This window comes from Entamoeba histolytica, genomic scaffold (assembly GCF_000208925.1).
Source record: "Entamoeba histolytica HM-1:IMSS scf_1104750518925 genomic scaffold, whole genome shotgun sequence".
NCBI classification, from domain to species: Eukaryota; Evosea; order Mastigamoebida; family Endamoebidae; genus Entamoeba; species Entamoeba histolytica.
Window position 1 is genome coordinate 62,364 of NW_001914904.1, and position 18,978 is coordinate 81,341.

At 22.1% G+C, this 18,978-nt stretch overlaps 7 protein-coding genes across 7 annotated transcripts; 2 read left to right on the plus strand and 5 right to left on the minus strand.

Annotated features, from left to right (window-relative positions):
• Nucleotides 1–46: 46 nt before the first annotated feature.
• On the minus strand, nucleotides 47–817 carry EHI_175060 (uncharacterized protein; the record flags this gene model as incomplete). The annotated part of the gene is made up of 1 exon (XM_644803.1): nucleotides 47–817. One exon carries the CDS (start codon nucleotides 815–817, stop codon nucleotides 47–49), a length of 771 nt encoding a protein of 256 aa, XP_649895.1.
• A 117-nt stretch (nucleotides 818–934) lies between these two features.
• Nucleotides 935–1,525, minus strand: EHI_175070 (metal dependent phosphohydrolase, putative; the record flags this gene model as incomplete). The annotated part of the gene is made up of 2 exons (XM_644804.1): nucleotides 935–1,204; nucleotides 1,256–1,525. The coding sequence occupies 2 exons, from the start codon at nucleotides 1,523–1,525 to the stop codon at nucleotides 935–937; spliced, it is 540 nt and encodes a 179-aa protein (XP_649896.1).
• Nucleotides 1,526–1,613: 88 nt separating this feature from the next.
• On the minus strand, nucleotides 1,614–3,239 carry EHI_175080 (guanylate binding protein, putative; the record flags this gene model as incomplete). Its single annotated transcript, XM_644805.1, has 1 exon — nucleotides 1,614–3,239. The coding sequence occupies one exon, from the start codon at nucleotides 3,237–3,239 to the stop codon at nucleotides 1,614–1,616; it is 1,626 nt and encodes a 541-aa protein (XP_649897.1).
• Nucleotides 3,240–3,332: 93 nt separating this feature from the next.
• Nucleotides 3,333–4,233, minus strand: EHI_175090 (ribosome biogenesis protein, putative; the record flags this gene model as incomplete). The annotated part of the gene is made up of 1 exon (XM_644806.2): nucleotides 3,333–4,233. The coding sequence occupies one exon, from the start codon at nucleotides 4,231–4,233 to the stop codon at nucleotides 3,358–3,360; it is 876 nt and encodes a 291-aa protein (XP_649898.1). The 3' UTR covers nucleotides 3,333–3,357.
• Nucleotides 4,234–6,341: 2,108 nt separating this feature from the next.
• On the plus strand, nucleotides 6,342–7,088 carry EHI_175100 (uncharacterized protein; the record flags this gene model as incomplete). The annotated part of the gene is made up of 1 exon (XM_644807.1): nucleotides 6,342–7,088. One exon carries the CDS (start codon nucleotides 6,342–6,344, stop codon nucleotides 7,086–7,088), a length of 747 nt encoding a protein of 248 aa, XP_649899.1.
• A 673-nt stretch (nucleotides 7,089–7,761) lies between these two features.
• On the minus strand, nucleotides 7,762–10,113 carry EHI_175110 (uncharacterized protein; the record flags this gene model as incomplete). Its single annotated transcript, XM_644808.1, has 1 exon — nucleotides 7,762–10,113. One exon carries the CDS (start codon nucleotides 10,111–10,113, stop codon nucleotides 7,762–7,764), a length of 2,352 nt encoding a protein of 783 aa, XP_649900.1.
• A 936-nt stretch (nucleotides 10,114–11,049) lies between these two features.
• EHI_175120 (uncharacterized protein) lies at nucleotides 11,050–12,600 on the plus strand (the record flags this gene model as incomplete). The annotated part of the gene is made up of 1 exon (XM_644809.1): nucleotides 11,050–12,600. The coding sequence occupies one exon, from the start codon at nucleotides 11,050–11,052 to the stop codon at nucleotides 12,598–12,600; it is 1,551 nt and encodes a 516-aa protein (XP_649901.1).
• Between the last annotated feature and the right edge of the window lie 6,378 nt (nucleotides 12,601–18,978).

Sequence of the window (18,978 nt, forward strand, 5' to 3'; positions counted from 1 at the left end):
TTTAAGAAAAAAGTTAAAAATTAAAAACATTTTAAAGAAGAATTACTTATTTTTTCATTTTTCTTAAGGCATAAATTCCTCCAATTACTGTTGCTGCACCAACACCAATCATTACTATTTCATTACAAGTTGGTTTTCTCATTATACCTTTTATATAGTCAAGAAGACTACAAGCACTTCTCCATAATTTTCTTGTCCAAATATTTAAGAAAGTAACTTGTGAAACTTGGAGATATTTGCCTAAATCCTCTTCTTCTTCTTCTTCAGTTTCTTCGTCATCTTTTTGTTCTTGAACAAGATCAGTATTTAAGACATTTTCAAGTTGAGTCTTAATTTCATTTTCCCATTCTACTTCTTTTAATATTTGTGTTATTAATTGGTTTACTAATTCAACAATTTGAGGATTAGAAGTATTATCTAATTTGATTCCTTTTAAAGTATTTATCATCTTTTCAACAATTTCTTTTTCTTCACTTAGTTCATTTATTCTCTTTTTCTCAATTAAGTAATGAGCTGAAAAAGTAGCAGCATCTTCTATCTTATCATTAAGAACTAAAACATTAATATACATTATAGCAACATTACCTGAAGCATCACTTATTTTGCTGTATAGTTGGTCAAACATCTTTTTAATTTTTTCATATTCACCAGTATTTGACATAGCATGGAGATAATGAATAAACACATTTTCAACTTCTTTTGATTGTTTTCCTGGGACAACAATATTTTTAAGGTATGCCTCACATAATTGAATTGTTTTATTGATATCATGTTCAATTATGCTTTGATTAATTGCTTCTTCAGTTATTTGTTCCATTTTGATTTTTAAGATTATTAATTATAAAGATTATTTTACGATTTTCTTATCTTATTGAATGTGCAATTGTTGCACCTTTGGTTTATTAAAAAAAAAATAAACATCATTATACTTAATTCATTTAGTTTGTTTTCTTTCTTTCATTAATTCTTCACAAAGTGGTTTAACAGTTGAAATTGGTTTTTCTGGCATAGATGTAAAGAACTGATGAAGATCTAATCCAAATTTTTTTTCATATTCATCTGCTTGAATGCACATTTCTATCTTATCTAATTGTGCACAAAACTGAGCAACTTCTGTCTTTTTCTCTTCAAATTCAATCCAACAATTTTTAATCTCTTCACCAATTTCGTTTGGTAATAATTTACTCATTTCTGTGATTGCATTCTAAAAAATTAAAACTTAACACCGTTATAAGGACATTCTTTCTTAACAAACTAATTCTCGTTTATGTTTTTCTTCTGGAGTAACTGGGTCATTTGGTGTTATATCTCCAATAAGTGCCTCTGCCATATCATGACATAAGGAAACCATAATTGCATGATTTCTATCTAAATGGCTTGGGCAAAAAATCATAGCCAAAATAGCCATACGATACATATGATCACTAATACTTTCAGGGTTAGGAACATTATTATAAACCCATCCTGTTCTTGGTATATGTTTTAGGTCATTCATTAAATGAAGGAATTTCATTATATTTTCCATCGTTTCAATACTTCTAAAGATTTGAAGATTATCTCTTTTTGTTTCAGAAAAAAAAAAGAAAATAAAGAGAATAAGTTAATTAATTAATTTAAAAAAATGAAAAAACCACTAAACAACAGAAGCAAGTAAGAATGATAAGTAGTTGTGATTGAGATAATCCAACAATAGCAAAGAATAATAATTTAATAGTGTCTAATATAGACAATTGCCATACTGAAAATACCATGAATAAGGCTAATATAGTAAATGCAATAATACTTAAAGTTAATGATTTACAGAAATTCATTTTAGTAAATTTCATTATTAAGAATGAAATAAATAAACATAATAAAACACTAATTAATACATCCCATCTCATATCATCAGTAATAAGATCAAGTTGACGTTTTAATAATTTAAAATAATATTGTTTTGTTGGACCAACAGAATATTTTTGGTAATGATTTAAGACAACATCTTTCATTGTGATAGCTACTGATTTTGATTTATCTTTAATAATCATTAATGATTCTTCCATAACACCTGAATTAAAAGAATGACTTTGTTGTTCATTAGAAAATATATATAATTGAAATGATTCATTGATAGACTTAATGAGTTTAGTACGTAATGATTGTGTTGATAAAAGATTATCTAATCCATACATTTGTTTATCAAATAAAGAAAGAGATTCATTAGCATATAATTCCTTCTTTTCTTGAATATAATCTAAATCAGCTGGTAATACAATAGCTCCCATACGTTGATTATATTTATCTAAAACTTCTTTTAAAAGACTTTCTCCAAAATATTCAGCAATATGAGAAACTAATGGACTTATTTTATCTTTCATTAATTCATTGATAAAATTCTTAGCATAATTTGCATATTGTTCACCTGTAACTATTTCATGTAATTTGAATGGTTCAGATGTAAAAATCCATTGTTTTAATTCTTCTATTTTATTACGATATTGTTGATTAAGTATATCATATTTAATATTATCCAAATTAGTAAATTGATAATGATCATCAATAGGTTCAGGAAGGACAAATAGTCTTTGAACAGGAAAGAGTTGTTTAATAGTTTGTATAATTTCATTATATTCAGTTATTAATGATTCATTATCAGGATTATCTTTTTCTTTTAAGAAATGATTAAAAAGAAGATCATGTTCATTCATTTTCATTACTTGATTATAATCTTCTACAACCCAAGTCAATATTGGAAAATGGAATGAAGAGATATGATGTTGATGATAATATTGAGCTAATTGAGACATCAATGATAAAGATAATACATCATTAAATAATAATTCATTTCTAACATTAATAATTAAATGAGAACTTCCCATTAAACCAAATAAGACAATGTTTTTATCAAATCCTAATGGATTACTTGATAATCCTTCAGTATCAAAATAAATGACTTCATGTTCTTTGTTATATATTTTTTTTATAAGAAATTCAATTCCTTTTGTTTGAGGTAATGAACCATGTCCTAACTCAAACCCAGATGTTTTCGTTAAGGAATTTAATAGAAATGATTTTCCAGATTTTCTTGGTCCAATGACAGTAACAGGAATCAAACTATGAATTTCTTTGAGATAATCTATTGCTTCTTCAGTAATACTAAGCGTCATATTATTATAGTTTGGACGGAAAAATTGTAAAGTTTTTGCTTCTATTACAATTGAAAGTAATACCAGAATTAGTAATGTATTTATCTTTAACATAAGTAAGTGTTTAATGTGTGAATATTTTGATCATTTTTAAAGAGGGTTTTTTATAAATAAAATAAAATAACAAAAAATAGTAAAAGCAATCAAATTACTCATAATTAATCTGAATTGATTAATTAGAACTCTCTTTATTTTCTTTCTCATCTTCTTCAATCTTCACTTCATTATCAAATACCTCATCTAAAAATGATTTCTTCTCAACAATATTCTTTTGTTCTTCACTCTTTTCTTTTGCTATTTGTTTAGAACGAGCAGCAGATAATTGAGCTTCACGACGTTCCATTGAACGAATAACATTAGGAGAAACATATTTTTCATTTAAATAAACAACTGACCCACTAAAGCAACCAGAAAGTATTTTGATACATCTCATACAGTATCTTGGACCAATTTCAACAAGAGATAACTTTTCATTACCACTTCCATCAACAATTTGATAATTTCTCATCCAAATACGATCATCAACAATAGAGAATTGTAATATATGGTCAATAAATGGCTTTGATTTTGGATAATTTTGTTCTACATGGAAAATTTTTGATAGTATTTCTTTTATAATTTTATTTTCATTACTTGAATCAAATTCAGCACCAAAACTAATAATGGGTCTTGAACCTTTTAAAGCATTTCCTGTTAATTTTAAATTAGACATAGTAGTAATATTTTCTACAAAAAACTTAATAGAAGGTCCATGTGGTGCACAACAAAACCATAGATATAAATCAGTATGTTTTCTGTTTTCGAAGAAAATGCATGTATCACAATTTCTTAAATCACATATTTCGGCAATTTCATGAAAATGTCTTTTATCATCAAATTTTGGTTCTTTTTTATTATGTGGAATCATTGAAATAAGGTCTTGCATTAAATATCTTTGTTTTGCTGATACTCCACGTGATGCTAAAATCAAACACCTTGACCATGGGGCTTTTGGCTTTACATCTGTTTCATTATCTTTTCTTTGTTCTCGTTCTATTCTTTTAAGCATAGTTTATTGATTATACCAGTTTTTTTTTTAATAAAAGGGTTTTATTGTTTTCTTTTCCTTTTTTTTTTTATTTACTTATGAATTAAAAAGATATCATTATTTTATTATTCAATTTTAATTAAAAAAATATCTTGAGATTATTTGACTGGTATTAAAGACTCTCTTTCTTAATGATGATTTCTTGAAAAAGAATTGTTTCATGATATAATGAAATATGTTATTTAATAATAATGATACAGACACATACTTTTGCTAATTAAACATATATAAGTCTTGATAAATAGTTTTTAACTGAAAAGATATTTATAGAATAATAGATATTACTCTTTATTAATATTACCCATTAATGAAAAGAGTTGTTCTTTATTGAAACTTCTTTACTTTTCTATGGTTTTTTTGGGGATGTACTTTATTTTTTTTTAATTATTAGTTTTGCTTAGAGAAATATAATTGAATATGTTCATTTTTAATTTGTCAAAACCTTATTGTAATTTGAAAACTTTTTGTTTTGAATTTTTATATGAATTTGTTAGTTACTTTGCTTTATAAATTGAATTATTTTATTTTTATATTTAAAGAATAAACGAAACAATAAAAAATACCTTTAGATACAAAAGTTCTTCTCAAACAAAAAAAGTTTGAAGAAAACATAGAAATAAAAAGATTCTTTATGTACATAAATACAAGAGACATTATAAAGAAGTTAATATGTAATATTTCTTTTATTTAAAGATTTAAATTTGTGGGTTTTTATTAACATAAAGAGTTGAATTATTTTTAAAAAATAGAACAAATAAAAAATTTATGAATAAAATGGTATATATTTATATAAGTAATTATTAATCTTATATACAGTTTATTTCAAATAATTGATGTAATAAAATATTACTATCATTGATTGAAATATTAAATAATCTCGAATAAAAAAGTTAATATAAAAAATATTGTTTTATATAAGAATTTAAGAATCATAATAATTCAATTAATGATATTTAATAGTTACTCTATCAATGTTTTAAAAAAAGAACATTACTAATATTATCTTTGATTTATTACTGTATAAGAATTTTTATAATATCCTTTTTGAAATTTATTTCAACAAAAACTTTAAATATTAGTTTAGTTTATAATATTCTAAACATAGTTATACAGGGTGTTTAGTTTCAATACAAAAATTTATAAGTAAAAAAAATTTAAATAAAAAGAGAGTTGAAACAGAATGATTTTGAGTGTTTAATAATAAAATTATTTTTAAATAAGTTGTTCATTAAGATAATTTCATAGTGTTGTATAATTGTGTCACAAGTAAGAGTAGTCCATTCAACAATAGTTTTTTTATTTTTGGAGTAAATGTAATAGTTACTTTATAGATGAAACAAAGATATTAGTATTGAAAAGATAATGGATGTTATTTATAAACAAAAGTTTCTTTGTATTTTTGTTTGAAGATATAATAAAAATATAACACGATATTATAGAGGTTATCAAGGAGATTCTTTGTTTTGCTCTATTAATAAAAGTAATGCTATTATTAAATGAAGAATAAGCTTCTTACTAAAAAAAAAGAAGAATAAATAACGAAAACCAATGTCAGTCAGTTGATAAGATATAAGATATTAAAAATATAAATCGAATAATTAAATTTAGAAAGTCTTACAAAATTTCGTTCGTTATATAAAACAAAAATAAAGTACTTACAACACCAGTAACAATTAGCAGAATTAATAAACAAGAACTTCAAAATTTAATCAAGTCTGAAATTAGAAACAGACAAAAATATCTTTTTTAATGATTCTTCCTAAAATAGCAAATTAACAAAGAGATATAATTGAATAGATAATGAATATATTTTGACCAAATGAACGGGAAAGTAAAAGAGATTAATAGACAATCTCTTTCGTTAGGAAAAAACTAAAAAAAGAAAGAAATCTAAAAGAAGAATCAAAGAAATAGTAAGAAGGAATAGTAAAAAAAACAAAAGAAAAGGAGAATAAACAATTATAACGTTCATCTAACAATGAGTAAAAGAAAAAGAAAAATAGAAAGATAAAAATAGAAAAAGAAAGAAGGGTATTTTAAGACACATCAAAAAACTAAGAAAAACAAGAATGATGCAACTTAAGATGAAAGGTTTAAAATTCCCATGTCCTCTTCATGTCCTTATTGATGGTCCTGTTGAACAGAGTGAAACTAAAATGATGTTTGAAATGGTTTGTAAACAAGAATTATATGATAAAATAATTCATTCAGTTTGGTTATACTTAGAAAGTGGAAGAACAGCTGTAGAAGAAACATTAAAGAATCATGAATTCTTAAATATTTTAAATAAGAATATATTAATTGAATCATCATCATTAGAAAGTACAATAGGAGTATTATCAATTTTAACAAGAAATGATCCTGTTACATTTCTTTTAATGGGAAGTTATAAATTAATAATCAAATTATTTCAGTACAGATTAAAAAATTCAGTATATATGATGGCATTAGACTGTTTATATTCTTTAATATCAACTCATTCTTCTGAATTGATATTAAAATTACTTGAAGAAAATGATTTATTATTTATTATTCTTAATGGTATTTCTAAAGAAAATGATAAAGAAGAAAATGAATTATGTGCTGCTATGCTTAAAATTTCTTTAAGTTGTGAAGGAGTTAGAAGAAAATTATCAAAAGACTTACATTATCTAAATAATTTTTTAGCCCATTTAAATTATATTTATCAAAGTATATTAGTTGATATGAATAATCATATTTTATTAATTTGTCTTTGTGAATGTATTGAATACCTCACTTGGGACTCATCTATTAAATTTATTATAGAGTCTTATTATAGTGGTTTATTACAGTAGAATAATTATTTATCATTTGTATATTGCTATTTTCATCTTTTATTCATTTATTTTTATTATGTTATTTTTATTTTAAGTTCTTTCCCCTAATTTTTCTTAATAGTAGGTTTCTTTTGTTTTTAAACTTTTTTTTTCATTTAAATTATAGCATTAATTGAAACATGTATAATTCCTTTGTTATCCATGTATCCAGAATATGCAAGACATTTGATTCTCTTTAGTTCTTGATTGTATATATTCATTACGTTCAATCATAAAGAAGTCATATATTTTTTATTACTTCTGCTTAACGAGTAGTTGTTGGGTGTTGTTTGTTATGTTAATTGAAAATAACCTTTTCTGAAGTAATAGTTATATGTGATTCATTTCTTTTTTTTTGTTTTACCTAAAATATTCTTTTTGTGTTATTTTTGTTACTATTATTATTAATTAAAGAAAAGTATGAAACCCATAATTTTTAAAAATAAAAACAAAAATAATAAATTAGTAAATAAAAAATTTATTATAGAATTACCACTTTCATCTCTTCATTTAGGTGAATTAGATATAAAGGGATTCAAGAAAAAAAAGAGATAAAAAAGTATCATTTTCAAAACGAAATTGATATTCACTCTACAATCTCTAATATTTTATTTTTGTTTGGTTATTTCTAAAAATAAATAATAAAAAGCTATCAATGATTTACAGGTGGATAATAAATCAAATGAATATTTTTTAAGTGATTTAAATTGATATATCTAATCAAGTTATAAATGTCATATGTTATTAAATCAACAATATCAATTCTTGGTTTAATAAGACAATTTATCGTGATTGGATCAATCCCAAAAGCAATCATAATTTTTTGTAATGAAAGAGATGGTTTCATTTCACCTTTAAGAGATAATTTACGAAGAGTAGAATCACTAAAGTCTCTAAAAAATTCCCATTTTTGGCGAGGTAGAATATAATCAACTTTCCAATCACAATCTAGTCTATTCTTATATTTATTATAAATATTGATTAATTTTAAATATCTATAAGTATCTAAACTTATTTGATCAATATACTCTCCTCTTCCATATAATTCATATAAACTTTGAACATGTTTCCAATAATCGTTTACTCTATTAACACCATCTTTTTGTTCATGAGAATCTTTCATATCTATTTTACATAATTCAACAATTTGCTTAAATAACCACATTTGATTTTGGTCATTAATACAACTAAATGCCATATCTTTTCTTGATACATTAATTGTTATTCCTTTTTTTATATAAATTACACAATTTGTTGTAAGAAGAAAACAATATAAATCATATGTTGAATTACTAAATATCATTTTAAATGGTTTTGTAACAACGTTATTCATTACAGTCATTAAATATTCATTTGTCATAGCATCTTCTTTATTAAACTGAATTAAAATCAAATTACCATTACCTTCACATAATTTTGAAAAACAAATATTTTTTAAATAAATTTCACCTGAATATGAACGTATTTTTGGTGGAAGAAAAGTAATAGAGGAAGGTGTTATTTGTACACAAAATATTTTTTTAGTAAAATCAATTGAAGAATCCTTTTTAGATGGAATTAATTTCATAATATCAAAAGCACGATGATATTTATTTGTTTCAATAGTATTTAATAAGAATCTAAAATGAAGATTATATTCATTAAATGAATATTTGTTTATTTCATCAATAAATTCTTGTGTAATTTGATTTGGAACAATAATATTTTCTTGTAATAGTTTTTCAATCATCCACTCCCATCCAAATTCAAATGATTTTGGAATAACATACTCTTTCATTTTCAATAATTTTGAAAATGATTGTTCATTAGATATTTTAAGGTCAGATTGAGAGATTGAACATTGTCTAATTACTTCATGAATATTTTTCCATGAACTTGGATGAAGAGAAATACAAATAACTTGTAGTCTTGAAGATTCAAATGATTCCCAACAAGGAAGGATAGTATGTTGAAAATAATTTTCAATTCTCATTTGGTCATGAGTTAAATGCATAGGAGAAGTTTTTCTTAAGAAAGGAATTGACCCTTTAAATGAAATATAAACATCAATGAATTTTTCTCTTTTAGAACAAAAGATATGATTACAATTATTTTGATTAATTTCTATCATTTCTCCATATATTTCATCATAAAAAAATAATCCCATTTCACTTTTATTTTGTAATTTTACAACAAGATGTCCAAATGGTTTAAAAGAATCTAATGGCTTTTCTAATTTTTCAACATTTATTGATTTATAACTTTGAAATATTCTTGTTGTTTCCCATTGTCCAAATTGTATAGCATAAACACAAAATTCAAATACAAAAAAACTTTGGTGCATTGGAAGAAATGGTTCTTCAAATAATTTTTCTATACGAATATAATTAATAGCTCTAAGTCTTTTATACTGAATAACTGAAAGAGTTCTTTCCTTTCTTCTTTCAATTGTATCATTTTCTTCACTTTGTTCATTTTCAATTGTATTATTTTCATTATCTTCTTCTTTTAATACATTTTCATTATCTTCTTCTTTTAATGTTTCTTCTTTGGTTGAATGAAGAAGTTTTTCTTTTTCTTTTATATAGTCACCAGTTAATTCCTCTTGACTTTCATCAGAAATTTTATTGTTATTATCTTGTTCATCTTCAATGCTAATTTCCATTTCTTTAACTTCTTGTTGTAATACTTCATTTTTATATTCTGCTATCATTTGTCTAAACTCTGGACAAACCTGATGAATGTATTGAAGATCAAAAGTTATTCTCATTGTCACTTTATTTTCTTTGTCTTTCAATTTTTGCATTCCATTCTTCATAACTTGTCCATTCATGAAAAGTTCAATCTCAGTTATCTTTTTACTCTTCTTTAATTCTCCAATTTTATTCCATTTTATGTCATATACTTGTTGAAAATATTTATTGAACACTTGACGTTGTCTACTAACAGAGTAATCCACAGGAAAAAATCCTTCTCTTTCACATTGAATATTAATTTCTTTAACTTCTTCTTCTTCAAATGACATAATTTGTTAAATAATTATTTCTTTTTTAAACTATATTTTTATTTTAATTTTACTATTTTTTATAGTTTCTTCTCAAAAGTTATTCTTTTATAATAAAAAACTATACTTTTAGAATTTATAAAACTATTTAAACTGAAAAAAAAAGGAACAAAAAATAAACACAATTCTATTTCATATTACTTTATTTTGAAGATAATAATTTCGGGAATTGTTATAACAAAATTCATAGTTGTTCAAAGATATTGTTTTATAATAATATCTTTTAAGACTAAGTACAATTAATTATTTTTTATAAATATTTTGGTATTAAAAAAGATTTTTGAAAAACAAAAAAGGGTTAATATTTGTTTTAAGGAATTTTTTTATATTAATTTTGTTTTAGTATTGAATTATAATTGAAATTAGAAATATTAAGTGATTTTATTATAATATTCATTTAGTAATTTTGATATTGTTAATAAATCTTGTAAGAGAGTATTTGTATTATTCATATCGAAATGATTTAGTCACTTTTCATTCTCATTATCAAAACAATAGAAAATTTGATGAATATGTAAATGAGACTAATGCCATTAAAAGATAACAAAATACCAACAATAATGGAAGTGTTTTTTTTTTTGTGAATTTTTGTAGTAAATTTAAAAAACATGAAATAACAAACATTTGTAATAAAAAGGATTAAGATATTTTTTATAGATATAGTACTATTTGTCATAATAACAATAATATTAATGAAAGAATAAAAAGAATAATGAAAAGAACTAAAAAAATGAAATCAATAAAATTGATGAGTGACTATGAAATACTAAAAATGTTAATTTTAAAAAGAAATGAAGAGAATGAAATAAGGATGTTTGTAAACAACTCTTAAAATGAAAAAAAAATAAAAATAATGAAGGTAGAAAATACTATAATCAATTAAAGGAAAAAAATGTTATGATAGAGCAGTTGAAAAAAGAAATTGAAGAAACAAAGAAAGACAATGTTGATGCACCACTACATACTAACGAAGAAAAGTTAATGGAATTGGAGGAACAAACAAACAAACTCCAAAATATGCATGACATAATTCAAAAAAGAAACGAAGAACTCGAGAAAGAAAACACTGAAATGAGAAGAATAATAGATGAACTTAACTTAAAAGAAGAAAATGACAAAAAGTTTAAAGAAGAAATTATTCAAAAAGATAAAGAAATTGAAGAAATGAAACAGAAAAATAAAGAGATAGAAGATATGATTAATGACAAGAAGGAAAAGACAAAAAGAATGGAAGAGGAAATTAACAAAATGAAAGGAATAATTGAAAAAAAAGAAATTGAAGAGAAAACATTCAAAAGAATGAAAGAAGAAACAGAAAAGAAAATAAAAGAAGAAGTTAGTCAAAAAGAAAAAAGGATAAATGAATTAGAAAGAAAAATAGAAATATTTCAAATAGAAAACATTGAACTTGTTCAACGAAGACTAAAAGAAAAGAGGGAAATAATATGGATGAATCAAATTGTTCCAAAGAAAGAAATAAAAACAACAGAAAAGGAAGAAGAAACAAGCAAGTATAAAGCAGAAATAACAGAAGTAAGATTTATTCAATCAGTTATTCCATTTAAAGTTATTGAAAGAAAAGAAAGAGAAGATGTAGATATTATCGGAATGAAAGGAATGAATTTGGTAGTTGAAAATAGAAAAGAATTCAAAATTATTGAAAGAAATGGGGAAGAAAATGAAAGGATTAGTATTGAAAAGCTTAATGGACAATATATTTGTAGTTGTTTAAGTTTAGAACAGAAAGAAATAATGTTTTGTATGAAAGAAGGTATTTATTCAAAAATTTATTTCTGTGACTTGAATAAAAAAGAAATTGAAAGCACAAACTGTTCATCTCCCGGAAGAATTATTTCTTGTACTCCATTAGATGAATATAATTATATTTTTGTTGAACAAAACAGTTATACTATTGTTAATGCCATTAAAAAAAACTTAACAACTTCTATTTCATATACTGCAAATAACATTATTAAATTAGTTACTTATAATGGAACCATCTATTATATTTCTGAAATAAATGATTCACAAAAATTAGTTATTGTAAAAGGTTCAAATAAAACAATTATATCCTTAGACAAAAATATTATTTCAATGGATGTAGGATATCAATGTTTATTCCTTATTGCAACATCATCATTATATTGTTTTGATATAAACACAAAACAATTCGTTAATGAATTGTCATTAACAGATTTTAAATCTCCAAGTATTATTGCTACATCTCATAACCATAGAGTGGTTGCTATCGGGTGTTGTAATGATGTTATAGTATTTTGGGATGCATGTATCATGGATGCAACTAAGTCAGTTAAACTATTTACTTTAGACCCTCTTCTTGTCAATTCAAAACGACCAGAAATAACAAAAATCCTTTGGAATGAACAAGGAGATGCATGCTCTGTTTCTTGTGGGTTCCAAATCTTTATTGCATCCAACGACAATTAAGTGTTTTATTACTGATTTATTTTTAAGGAAATTTCCAAAAATTCATTTAATGTATTTGTTTTTTAAAGTAATGTTCTTGTAGTATTTCATATATCATCATTTTTCATGTTGAAAATCCTGACACATGAAAACCGAGCAATAATAAAGGAATATAAAATAAAATATCTTATTTTACAATTGACTTATAATAACTTATTACTAAAAATTTAATTTTATTTGAATCTAAAAGATTTACAAATAATATTTAATACTTCATGTAACTTGAAGAAACTTCTTGTATTTGTTTTGGTACATCAAATAAGTATCAAATTATATAGCATAGCTTTCTCATTTTTCTTTTTTGTGTTATTTGTTATATTTTTGACTTTGAGTTATTATTTGTTGATTAAAGAAGTTGTTCAATGTTTTGATACTTATCTATATTATAAACAAAATTTTTGGTGTGAATTAAATTATTTAATGTATGCATATTTTATTATTTATTTAAATCTTCTGTTTAAAGTTAATAACATAAACAAGTTGTTATAAATACTACAAAGTTATCAAGTATTTTATTTTTTATGATAACTAGTATTGTTTTATTTTCATTAAACATAATTTTTCCTATCATCATTTTTTAATGACTGTATTCTTTATATATTCTTTTGAATATATCATTTATTTCATTTGTTCTTCTATTTTATAATTTTTTTAATATTTAATGTTTTGTTTGATTGACATTTTATCAGTGTATTTTTGTTTAGTACTATGTAAAGAAATAAATAAAAGAAAAACAGAAAACAATATCATTATATCTTTGATTATTTTGACTAACATTTTCAACATATACAATGCATATAACATTGATATTAGTTGTATTTTGAATTAAGGTAATGTTTAGATTTAAAACTTTATTACCAAATGGTAACCAATAATAAATTATAGTTAGTTTTTATTTCGTGAGTCAAGCCATTTATCTGTGTTTGAATTAAATAATTATAATACATAAAATATTTTTATCTAATTTGTATTTTATTTGTTTTTGATTATCTATCATTTAAATTATTTAAATTATTATATTTTGATATGTTTATATATTTTCTTATTTTATTTATTCTTTTGATATATTCTTCATAATTTATTGATATTTTATTCTTCATTATTTATTAAATTAATATATTGTGTTTATTTGATATTTTATTCTTCATTTATTCTTCATTTTTCAAAGTATTATAATGAATTGTTATTTTATAATTCATAAATTTTATTTTGTCATTTTATATTCTTTCTATTATTATTATTTCATTTTTATATTGAATGTATTGTAATTATTGTAATGAAATATATGTTTTTATTGATAGTAATTCATTTCATATTCATCATTTAAATATAATCATTGTGAATTTTGGTATTTCTTTTTAATTTCATTTTCAATTATGTATTTTCTATTTATCATTCGATTTTATTTAATTATTGAATTAAAAATATGATAATTCAATTAATTTATCTTAATTGTGGCATGATTTGTATATTATCCATTTAATTAGTGTTTTATTCTTTCTGTTTTTTATTTTCATTCATTCATAACTATTTATATTTATTTCCATTTTAAATAGTTGATATTTATTCATTGTATTCATGATATTTTATTCACATGAACAGCAACTCCACTTTTGTAATTTCATGAAAATAAACAAAAAGATAGAAGTGACATTAAGAAAGAAATAAAAAGAAATGATAAATAACAAATAAATGAATATAAATAAATGAATAGAATGAAAACGCATAGATGATAGAAAGAAAGAAATGAATAAATTGAAAAGAAAAATAAGAACTTAATAATAAATATGAGATTTAATAAAATAGTAAAAAGAAAAACTAAAAAATAACAAAAATGAGAATAACACAATCAATATTAAATAACAAATCAAAAGACAAAACAAAAGAAATAATCAAACAAATAGAAGAATGGACAGAAAAAAGAATATCAAATATACTATTTGATTCAGATAAAGATGATTGGAATAAAAATACATCAGTATTTGATCAAAGAATAAAGAATAAAGAACATATAATAATTATTATTGAAGATACAAAAGGAAATAAATTTGGAGGATATGTTAATTCTAAAATTGATAAAGTTGATGATTATATATATGATTCAAAATCATTTGTGTTTTCATTAGAGTCAAATGAAAGAAATGGTAAAATGATGAAATTTGATATTAAACAAACACAAAGTGCATTTTCTTTATTTAGTCAATCAGATATTCATTTGTTTGCATTTGGACTAGATGATATTCTTGTTTATAAAGAAAGTATTAAAGCAATGTCATCTTGTTGTCAATATTCATTTGAATATGAAGGAATACCAAATGCACTTTGTGGAAATCAACGTTTCACACCAAAACGAATCATAGTAATTGAAATGAAATGATTCAATCTTGATTAATTGAAAATGAACTAAAAAAGAATAAAAACAAATCAATGAAGAATATGAACAACCATTTCATTCATCTGCCAATGAATGAAATGGTGAATTAAAAATGGAGATAATTCAATGTTGATTTATTTTATTTCATTGAATTATTTCATTATGAATCAAATGAATAAGATAATAGAAATAAGAATAAACAAATAAATAAATGATAAAATACATCAACATATTTATGTTATTATTATTCTTTATTCATTCTTATTTTCTATTTAAACAATAATAATCAAAACATAATAAGAAAGATAAATAAGAATAACACAACATAAAATAAATAATAATAATAAAATATACAACAAACAAGAATAAACAAGAAATAACAAATGATAAAAGATGAACTAAATAAAATAACAACAAGAATAAAGGAAATTGAATAAAAAGGAAATTGAATAAATTGAGTGATTACTAGAAAAGAGGAAATGACAAAAAGAAGAAATGAATGATGAATATAAAAGATAAAAATAAAATAATAAATATAAAATCAAAACTAAAATAACATAATAATATAATAACCATATCATTGATTTTATCTTATTTTATTCTTATTTTATTTATCTTCTTTCATTATTTTTATTCTTCTATTTTATTAAATGAAAATGAATGAGAAATGAATAATGAAAATCAGAAACAACACAAACATTAATACAAAATCAAATAATGAAATATCAAATAATAATTGAATATGATGAAGTAATTTAATAAGAAATATAATAAATAATAACAGAAAGAATGAAATAAAATAATAAGAAATAATAATAAGAAAAGAAAATGATATAAATGATATTAATAATAAATGAAATTATACATAATAATATAATAATGAATTATTCATTCATAAAATAAGAAATAAATAAATGATAATTCAATGAGAATAATTAAAATGATGAAAATTAAAAAGAATAAAATTAATTCAATTTAAATAAAAAAATGAATAATAGAAAATCAACATTCTCATTAATGAAAAAATAAATAATAAAAGAAGAATAAACAATATTAAAGTATAAAGAAATGATTATTCACATGTGAATAAAGAATGATAAATAATATCATTTATTTATCTTATTTTTATTTATTCATTGTATTTTATTTTATTTATCTTTATTTTTATCAATTATTTTTATCTTTCATTTTTTATTATTTATTCACTTCTCTGTTATTTCTTTCTTATATATTATTACTTATTTATTAAATACTTATTTATTTTATTTTTATTATAATTCTATTATTTTTATATTTAATATAAAATTTGATTTATTCGATGTTGATTTGTTTTAATTTCTCAATGGAAATATTATTATCAATATTAACTACTCTTAAACATTTTTCACTCATGACCATTTGTTAATTCAACAAAATAACAATACGAAAAGTAAATAAATGATAATAAAATTAAATTTACATTAAGCATTAAATAAGTAGAATAATAGGCATTTGTAAAATGAACGAAGTAATGTGTTAATATTACATTTATTTAAATGATTGAGTTAAAATATTAAAATATAATAAATATAACAGACAGAAAATAAAAATATTTTTAATTTTAAAATGAAGAAGATTGATTTTAATGATAATCAAAATTACGATAGTAAAATATAAATAAGAAATAAATGATAATTGAGTAGAAGTGATATATTTATTACAAACATACATTGAATGAAAGAATAAAAGGTATAAAATAAAATGAAATGGTAAAAGAAGTAAATAACATTTTAAAATGGATTAATATGAAAAATATGAATATTGGTAAAATTTTCTTTTTGTTTATTGAAAATAAAATAAAAGTATCATTATTTTGAAATAAAATAATTAGTACATTATTCATATTTCATTATTTTATTTTTATTATTTAATGATGTTATCATTATTCATTACAATTAACAACTCATTAATAACCAAAAATATAATCATTGTGACTAAATACAAAACAAATAATTGTTTAATGGATATAAAAATTATAATAATAAATATATTTCAAAAATTATGTAAAATTATTTATTCATTTTTTTCAATCATAACATTACATATTTATTTATTTTTATTATGATGATGTTTGTATTTCAAACCATTAATCAAAATAACATGTCATATTAAATTAACGATAAATTTATTCATTTATTTTTAAATATTTTCTATTTCTTTTATTTCAAAAATATATTTTTATGTAAAAATTAAATAAAAACAATAATAATAGAAAATTATTTTATAATAAAATAATTAAAATAATGGTTATGTAACATTCGATAAAATATTTTATTTTTAAAGTTATTTTGTTGTTTTTTTTTTCGTTTAAACAAAATATAATGCGATGAAAATTTTTAAAAGTGAAGAAATGAAGTAAATTCTTTCAAATAAATATATATTTTTTTTAAATAAACATCATTTTCAAATTGATAAACAAATAATTGTCATCCTTAGTCAGTATTTAAACAACTAAATATCTAAAAACAATCAATGAGTATTAAACAAACTAAATTACTTATCCTTGGAAGTACAGGTGATGGAAAAAGTACTCTTGGTAATTTCATTTTGAAGAAGAATGTTTTTAAAGAAAGTAATGACCCAAAATCAGAAACTAAACAAACACTTGGCTCATATGGAGAAGGTGATAGAAGAGATGTATTTGTTATTGATACTCCTGGATTACAAGACTCAGAAGGAATGGAAAGAAAATACATGAACCAAATGGTTGACTATATCAAAGAACAAAAAGGGCTTCAAGCAATTGTCATTGTTTTGAATTTCAATCAAGACCGATTTGCACAAAACATTAAAACAATGATTAAAATAATATGGAATGTTTTTCGAATACCAGACTTTTGGAAACATGTTTGTATTGTGTGGACTAAATGCTATTGCTATACTCCTAAAGAAGTTTTTGAAGAAATGAAGAAACCAAAAGTAGAGAAATATCAACAAGAATTGTTGAAACTCGTCATGGAAATAACTGGAAAAACGGAAAATATTATTTTTCCAATGCATTTTGTTGATTCAAAAGGTACTTCTGGTTTCGATAATACCAATTCAGAAAATGAGATTGTGGGGATGTTGACATGGATAAGGTTATTAACACCAATTGATGTAGAAGAAGTACAAAAAAGTGATCCTGTTTATCAGAGCATTAGTGAAGAAAAGGAAGTACAAGAAAAAATCATTAAACAAGAAAAGAATATCCAAACAGTTGAAATTCGATATTTGAAAAGAAATAAAAGAGTTACATACACAGGAGAAGTTAGTTATACTAATTGGGTAGTTGAAAAAACTGAAAATAAACAAGTTGTTCTTCCTAAAAAAACCAACAGGAACAAGAAAAGAAACAAAGAAAGAAGTGAAAGAAATAGGTAGAACACCACATTATGAATTAGTTGAGGTTGGAGGAAGAGAGTATTTCCTCTTTGGACCAAGAGGAAAAATAAAACAACTTGTCAACACTACTCTTCATAAACAAGAAGAAACATTTGAAAGAACAATAACTATGTATAACGATGGAACGTCATCAGAAGGACCATGGACTCCTATTTCTACAAGAAACTATGATGAAGTAATTGAAAACCATCAAAGAAACTAAATGAGTTTTTTTAAATTTATTTTCAACAGTTTGATATGAATTATGATACATAGATGTGCAAAGTATTTTGCTTCAATAAATTATTCGACTTTGTATGATATTATTCTTAATAAAATAAAAAAGTCGAATAAATACAATGTTTGTAATCATTTATGTATGGTTATATTTTATATCTACTTCTTGTCATTTTGTATGCTTTATCATTCATTTAGTTGAATTTTGATTCAGGTTATGTATATATTTTTATTCTTATCGTTTTGTTTTATTCTTATCTTATTTATATTCTTTTATTATTATGTTATTTTTATATATCTATATCTTATCATACTCATTTCGATTA